Source organism: Myxocyprinus asiaticus, chromosome 44 (genome assembly GCF_019703515.2).
Source record: "Myxocyprinus asiaticus isolate MX2 ecotype Aquarium Trade chromosome 44, UBuf_Myxa_2, whole genome shotgun sequence".
Taxonomy (NCBI): domain Eukaryota; kingdom Metazoa; phylum Chordata; class Actinopteri; order Cypriniformes; family Catostomidae; genus Myxocyprinus; species Myxocyprinus asiaticus.
In genome coordinates this window covers 25586804-25594996 of record NC_059387.1, presented here as the reverse complement: position 1 = coordinate 25594996, position 8193 = coordinate 25586804, and the positions used below count along the sequence as shown (strand labels likewise).

At 41.4% G+C, this 8193-nt stretch overlaps 1 protein-coding gene across 2 annotated transcripts in view; it reads right to left on the bottom strand.

Moving 5' to 3' along the window:
• Positions 1 to 988: 988 nt before the first annotated feature.
• LOC127434486 (activated CDC42 kinase 1-like) overlaps positions 989 to 8193 on the bottom strand; it is a 28381-nt gene continuing 21176 nt past the window's right edge. For both annotated transcript variants that reach the window (XM_051687305.1, XM_051687306.1), the window contains exons 7-17: positions 7791 to 8068; positions 7585 to 7711; positions 7351 to 7497; positions 7086 to 7180; positions 6627 to 6821; positions 6333 to 6424; positions 5516 to 5560; positions 4008 to 5404; positions 3801 to 3896; positions 3403 to 3530; positions 989 to 3301 (exon numbers count right to left, since the gene is read on the bottom strand). In XM_051687305.1, the coding sequence (XP_051543265.1) occupies positions 3295 to 3301; positions 3403 to 3530; positions 3801 to 3896; positions 4008 to 5404; positions 5516 to 5560; positions 6333 to 6424; positions 6627 to 6821; positions 7086 to 7180; positions 7351 to 7497; positions 7585 to 7711; positions 7791 to 8068 (2607 nt within the window). In that variant the 3' untranslated portion in view covers positions 989 to 3294. The remainder of the gene's footprint in view (positions 3302 to 3402; positions 3531 to 3800; positions 3897 to 4007; positions 5405 to 5515; positions 5561 to 6332; positions 6425 to 6626; positions 6822 to 7085; positions 7181 to 7350; positions 7498 to 7584; positions 7712 to 7790; positions 8069 to 8193) is intronic.

The window sequence follows — 8193 nt, the reverse complement described above, 5'->3', positions numbered from 1 at the left end:
TTTCGTGCATATCGCAACCTACTGGGCAGGGAGGAGAATTGATAGTTTTTGGGTGAACTATCACTTTCAGACTGTAGATGGCAAATTATAGGGAAATTATAAAATCTAAAATGTTTTAATCTACACAATGCTGTTCTGGACTTTGCCATGACCAATGATTTCCCACACTTACTATAAATACTGTGGTTATTTGTCAACAGTCTGCCCTAGAAATGCTTTATTAGTTTAATGATGGGAACATAGGAACACAAATATGAAAGTCTGGGAATATGACAATGATGTAGCAATTTTAAAATCTATATAATCTTTCATTCTTTAGTAACGCACTGACAGCTAATGGTGGATTAGAGGAGAGAAAGGTTTTCTTTGTAGAAATGTACAGTAAAATGGTATCAGCATCCAAAATCAACTTCTGGTTAAGAATGTTTCCAACAACACATTTGTTTGCTTCTTTTGTCGGGAATGCTGCATACATGTTAATTTCTGATATTTCTTATGTATTCCTGCTGCATTACATTGACAGATTTCTTTTTCTAAATATATTATATTGTAGGCCTATCTAGCTGTGATTAGTATGAGTGACCTGTAGCTGTCAGATTAATTTATGCTATATTTTTAAATCTCTGAGGTGAGTGTTGCTCTCTGCATAGCACATAATAAAACAAAATCCTAATAATTCCGAAAACACAAGTTGTTAAGAAAGCATGGCAACAATTCTATTACAACAAGAATAGTGGGCCTTATGATGCAGCTTCACAGTTCACTCAACTGGCCCCATGGTGCAGCTTCTCCTTGTGCAGCTCCACTTCCAGGCTCAGTGGGCTCCATGGTGCAGCTCTGCCTCTGGGCTCAGTGAGTACTGGCCATTTAAAACATATCAAGTAATGTACAGTATGTTGTGTTACTTTAGTTACTTTTGTATTTGCTGTTGATTTAATCATAATTAAATTAATAATTGCTCAGACTCATTTATTTCCATGAATTAAATTGAATTGTTTGATAAAGATTGAAGACATGTTATATTATTATGTTATGTTATATTACACGTTAGGAAAAGTATGCCTTCATAAAGGTAACAAATGCCTATGAAAATAAACCTCCGGGGACAAATATTGCTGCAGGTCATCCCAGTTGTGCTAAATGAAGTATCAAACTTATGTGTCTGAGAAAAGCAAATATAGCGTGTTATAAAATAATTAAACCTCCATCACACCAGTTTTAAGATTTTCTTCATTACAAAAATACAGATAAATAATTATAAAATACACATTCATAAAGCTTGTTCAATAATAATAATAATAATAATTATTATTATTATTCTGCCAACCACTTCAGAAAGAGTGGAATGCAATCTACATGAGGTGAGCACTGACACAGGCTATATTTCAAAAACTGTATTGCAACTAAATTTGCATAAATATACACAAAACCAGAAAAAACAACTGTAATACTGAGCAGCTAAACAAAGAAGCACATAAAAATGACTAAGCACACAAACACAGAGGAGAAGTCTTAAAGTGCTGAGCCAGATGTCTGTATGTGATTGATTCAAAGTTTGTGATGTACAGTATATTAGAGAACTATAACTGACAAAGAGTAGCAAACCTTGAACTTATAGAAGACTGAAGAACAAAAAAAGCTGTAATTCAGTACCAGTCATGTATCAAATTTATGTACTAAACTATCTACTTTTCACACAAACACTAATTGCATTTTCTTTGATATGAACCTGAGCAAACCGCGAAGTGCGTAAGGGAGTATTCAGTGAGTCCAGTCTTCACTTTATGTATTTATTTTATTTTTTATTTTCTCCCCTTTTTCTCCCAATTTGGAATGTCCAATTTGCTCTAAGTCCTTGTGGTGGCATAGTGACTCACCTCAATCCGGGTGGCGAAGGATGAATTTCAGCTGCCTCCGCATCCGAGACCGTCTACCCGTGCATCTTATCATGTGGCTTGTTGAGCATGTTACCACGGAGACATAGCACGTGTGGAGGCCCACGCCATCCACTGCGGCATCTACGCACAACTCACCACACGCCCCACCGAGAGCAAACCACATTATAGCGATCACGAGGAGGTTACCCCGTGTGACACTACCCTCCCTAGCAACCGGGCCAATTTGGTTGCCTGGAGACCTGGCTGGGGTTACTCCGCACGCCCTGAGATTCGAACTCGCAAACTCCAGGGGTGGTAGCCAGCGTCTTTACCACTGAGCTCCCCAGGCCCCCCAGTCTTCACTTATTACGTAAAACCTATGTTCTTCATTCAAAATGGAAGCCTAAGCAGCAACAGTGTAAACAACAACCACCAAACAAATCTAATTACGTAACGTGACTGATGTCTTTGGTGGTCCTTTGATCAAACACATGAGAATGAAGAGGACCAATAAAACTAACAATTAAATTAATTGTTGCCTATTAAATACTGTACGTGCACAATTGTTTAAGCAGCAGTCATCATGGCACATTACAAAAAAAATTATTCTAACACCACTCAAAAGACCACTAAGGATAAATAAAATCTAGCTATTGTTAAATTAGCGACAACAAAGCCTGTGAGTTGCATGCAACAAGTTAATGGGAGGATTGGAGAATAAGGGTCTATAAAATTCATCAAATCAAATGTTTCTTGTGCCAGTACAGTCAGGGGCGTAGCAACCATCATAACACTGGAGGGACATATACCCCCACTTTAAGATTTTTAAGACCCTCCTGGGGGATGCCTTACCATTTCTCATGCCAGGGTTAGGGTTTGGCATATCCTACAATGACTAGTACCTACTTGCCAATGTCTACCTTTCAGCAAAGCAGTTAGGACTACTGGGCAAACATCATATAACATAATCTTCATGAGCAAAGCAGACAAGTTTTATATTGTATCTCCACAACACTTGAGATCATTCCTATGCTCCTGAATAAAACATTCTTAAACATTTCACAGACTGAATGTAAATTCAAACTAGAGTGTAAAGTCATTCAATATTAAATGCACTCAATAAAAACAGACATTTATCTAATTAATAAATGAAAAAACTTAATATCAGCAGGACATATAAAACAAAATCTGATGTACACTGTTACTTTGTTTTCTGTGTTTACATTGCACTATTGAAATTCAAGTATAGGTGAATTTTGCATGATTTGTCTTGCATTGATTATAAACAGTAAAGCAATGAAAATTCAAATGACCTGAAAATATCTATGACTGGTTCAGACTCAGTGGGCTGCAGTTGACATTAAAATCTTATTGGCTGCGATGGAATGGAGAACATCTTGGTTCACTCCTCCAGCTGTTAGAACCTGATGCAAAACAGAGAGAAATCAGTGTGATCTGCACTTGGTCAGCCAGGAATATAAAAAAAAAAATCTACTAATAATTTATTAAACAATTTTAATTTTACCTAGGTCTAGATGGACCATAAGAGTCTAGCATTTGGGTACTGGCCTGCTCCAGATTCCAGCCACATCTCTCCAGAACTTCAAGACATTCGGGCCGAGCCTTCAGACCCAGTCGGAACAACTGCTCCACCTACATAAGTAATAAGTAACATAGAGTAATCTACTACTGATAGACTGATTTTGCACGGCTGGCCGATTAACAGATTTGGTAGTTCTCCACGTCAATTTCAACTCTACCAACAGAATTGTCTAACATTTTCTAAATTTTTTAAAGCAATGTTGAGTAAATATTGTGTAAAATATGTAAATGTTTAATTTTAAATACATGTTAAAAATACTTCATAAATTTTGCATATGCCTCTTGTGACAGAACTCAAATAAAGCACCCAGACTCTAGTACCTTTAGGTATTTTACAGCCTCCTGAACATTCCAGCTGTGAGTCTGAAGGGCTGTTTGACACTCCTCTACAGTCACTCCATGTACTGCCTCCTGCACCTACAGAGACAGAATCCAACCAATCAGCCATCTTGAAATACCACGACATCATAGAGCAGCCAATGGTTATGTTGTTTAATTATCTTCCAAACAACGTTGCTGTAAACTCACTTGTTGTACTGTTTCTCGGTTGTACGCACTGGATTGCGTAGCTGTCCCAGCCAGCAAGGTGCTGTTCGGCCAAGCCGGACTATAGGAGTTCCCACTGTTACTGGTCTGCCCGGGGGAAACGCTGGGCTTGTTGACTTGCTGTTGAACCATAGGCCTCACAGTGGCCATATTTGTAAATCTTTTCTCATCACTTCCCTCCTTGTCTTTCAAGAACCTGTCGTATCTGTCCAAGTAGGCTGGTTTCTCTGGTAGCAGGTAATAATGAGTACTGCTGGCCTTCACACCACCATACACGATAGGCAAGATGCAGGGACTCTTGGACCGGGTCTGCCCCACTTCAGTAGAGCCATACTGAGAACCACTCGTCAAACTGGTGGTGGTGGATGTGGATGTGGAGGAGGTCGTGGAGGAGCTGGATGGTGCAGAAGAATATGATGATGGCGAGAGGCAGGAGCCCAAAGACCCAACGCAGCAGAGACTAGATCTTTGTTGAGGGGAGCCTCCCTGCGGTACCATGGGGCTTGGGGCCCGGGAACTGGGCTGAGATAACGCGTGATCCCTTGGGGGTATCTGAGGTGGACAACAGCTGTCATCTTCACTGTCTCCAAGGGAGACCGACAGTCTGCTGCCGTATATTCCTGCATGCCTTGAGGGCCGCATGGGTGGAATGGGGATTCTGGGGGGTATCTGAGGCTTGTCCTCATAGGAGGAGGGCAGGATGATCTGGCGGTGTGGGGCAAGGGCTGAAGGAATGGGTGAAGAGGGGAGGGAACGTCCTGTTGGGGGGACCCGAAGCTTCACCATCACCTCCCTCTGTAGCTCTTTGAAGATGTCTGCAGATTGTGAAAACGAATGGCTCTCCTCAGTTTGTTTGGATGGTAGAAAGAGATTGTCCTCTATGCTGTGCTTACCATCGGTTTTGGTTTCTTCTTCTGATGGCTGTGTTTGTTCAGATGCAGTGTCTTCCTGCGCCGTAGATGCATTAATGGAGCTCACCTCTATGTCCTCCTGCTCCACACATTCAACAGCCACCTCATCGTAAGCCGGAAGAGGAGGCAGGGGCCGCATGTCCCAATCCAGTACTGGAGTAGGGTGCATGGGGTTGGGCAGAGCACGGTTGGGGCTCTGCGGTGGCACCATGTCCAGGAGGGATGTGGTGGAGGACAAGGGCAGTTTCGGCGTGCTGGGGTTGGGTGTCTCTGTAATGGGGGATGGTGAAGCAGAGCTGAAACTGTCGTCTCCAAAGTCAATGAGGGAGACTTCGCTAAGGCGGTCGCTCGGGCTGGTGCTTTCCCAAGGGCGGAGGCGCAAACCCAGGTATGTAGGTGTCTTAAGAGAGAACATCTTCACACCTGTGACTATTAGATCATCGTCAAGCACAGAGTCATAGAATGGTTCTGGGAACGAAAATAAAAAGCAATCAGGCCAAATTGGCAAGACTTTAGGAAAAATGCAGTACCAGTGTCAGTCTGTGCAGTGACACTGAGAAGAAAAGAAATGGTGCTTACTTTTAAGAAGAACTGCTGGCTTAGGAGGCCTAGGAGGAGGTTGTTCTAACACCACAGTTTAAACAAATAAGAAACAAAGAAAAAAATGGAGAGCAAAAGAGAATATGAGAAATTTAAAGGAGAGCATAGCAGTGACCATGTTTAGATGCACAAAAGTTTCAGATTAAGGTCTATATTCTAGTTAAGCCTTTATTAAAAAAAAAAGACAAAAGGTTTACATGCTTTTGTAATATTTGTTTATAATACACATGGTGATCAACATATTCCAAATATCCAAGACATGCACATTCTTTTCTTTCTATTCTCTTGTGTAAATACTGGATATGGTCATTATTGCCATTTATTTCCTTTCATATATAATAATTCTGCATAGTAATTGATCATGAATTATAAAATATATCCTTAACAATATCACACAGGGGTACAATAAATGGCAAATTGTAGGTCATGAGACTCTTAAGGCCAAAGTATACTCCAGGTGTACGAGCTGCGGATTGCTCAGCGCACAGTATGTGTGACGCAAATTCACCGCGTGCCGACCTAGATTTTCTTGACTCGCACACACAGTCCTCGGCTGTGCGATTAGTCAGAAAAGTATTGGGGTCAGAAAAGTATTCTCAGAAAGGCATCGCGGTCGCCCAGGCACATGGACATGCTGAAATTTAAATTAAAATTCTGTTATAATGGATATTCCGAATTAGGTTTTTACATGACACAGAATTAATATCAGAATATTAATTTGAATTTTCGTGTGCAGGTAAACGCAGTCCTTGGTGACAACAGGAGTCCAGGTCAATATGATCAAGTTGTCACTTACTTTTTGCCCGGTTTGGTAATTTAGTGGGCTTGGCAGCACTTGAGTCCAGCCCAAGAACATCTGGGGGATCCATGGGATTTCCAAGGTACAGACTGAACACAGAACACATGGGCTGTTGTAAATAAGTTAGCCCACCTCTATATACTGTATGTTTTTCAAATAAGGTCTCATAAAATAATACTTTTCTGCTCTCTAGTGGTGAACAGAAGTAAAGCTGTCTTATTGTGATCAATAAGAAAAAATCCATAGATTCTATTAACAAAAGACCAGCCTTGCACAGTCATAGTATCTTACTCATCGATCTTGTCAGGGGTGCCCCAGCTACGGTGTGGGTCTGTGTCCCCATGGCCTGTGTGGATGAAACTGTGTTTAAGGGGTCGGCTGATGTCGTGAGCAGACAAGCCAGCTACAGAGGTCACCACATTCCTAGGGAACTGTCCCACCTTCAGAGTCTGTTTGTTCTGACCCCTCCACCAGTAGTTCTCCGCTCTGCAGCACAGAGAAAATTCTTTAATATGAACAGACTTAAAAAATCAGAATAAATATACAGAGTAACAAAATGTATTTGATTTGTTACTTACTACATTTTTACATTTTTCAGAAACATTGTGAGTGGTGCTTACCCATGCAAAACTCATTGCCATGATGCTAGGGTGTTGTGGGGTGGTTGTAAGGGCATTGCTTTATGGTTGCAAGGGTGTTGTGAGTGGTTGATGACAAAAATGCAAAGTGTTAGTTTGATTAAATTCTTACCTGCCCTCTATGATGGTGATGATGTCATTAGCATGAATTTTAAGTTTGTCTGGCTCGTCAAAGTCCTGCAGTGCCCTCATGTCTGTGGGCATTGTCTACAAGCAATTTTATAACACCCTCATTAATTAAAACAACCTGTTATTATATTGACCTCTCTGGTGTATGTGCATTACTGTAATCCAAAGACTTTTATACAAGAACAATGTATTTTAAAACTGTACTAATATAATGATTACCCCTCTACTGTTGTCATCTAAGACCTTACCTCCACTAGGAAGTCCCTGAGGGACACAAATGTTGGTCTGTCCTCAGGTTTAGGTGACCAGCACTGCAGCACGACATTATAAATGTCCTGCGGACAGTCCTCTGGTTTGATAAGCCTCTCTCCCTCCCTATCGATCTTATGGAGAATCTATATAGAAGTAAACACACAAAAATGTTATGGCATCTTTCCTCATGTAGCTATATAAAGTGTTTAGGGTCAGGTGTGTGGGTATACCTGGCTGCCATTGAGCCCAACCCATGGTTCCTGCCCGTGAGTGAACATTTCCCACAATGTTACTCCAAACATCCAAGTATCACTGGCATGAGAGAAGGTACGGGTCTTCAAGCTCTCAGGAGCGCACCTGCAAAACATTAAGCATATCAACATTGCCTGGTGGAGGGAAAGAAGCAAAAAGGAGTAATGAAAATCCAGTTCCTCACCAGGCAAAAGGGACTTTGTGGTGCTCCTGCATTACGTAATGATCATCGTTCTTAGGCAGGGCCCTCATAAGGCCAAAGTCACCAATCTTGATAAGGTCATTGGAGGCTAAAAGGATGTTGCGTGCCGCCAGATCTCTGTGGATGAATCGTCTAGATTCGAGGTAAGCCATGCCACAGGCGATCTGAACCGCGTAGTGGCACAGCACTGATATCAAAATATGACCCTGCCGCTTCCTCAGACGGTCCAACAGAGCACCCAATGGGGCAAGCTCTGTCACCTGAAATACAAATCAAGAAAAACAAACTATGTACAAAGAGCTGTAACAGTCTTTACACATTGAGTTCACACTGTCAAAGTGACCGGAAGTCATTAAATTTCAATGAGAGTGGGCGATCTGAGGCT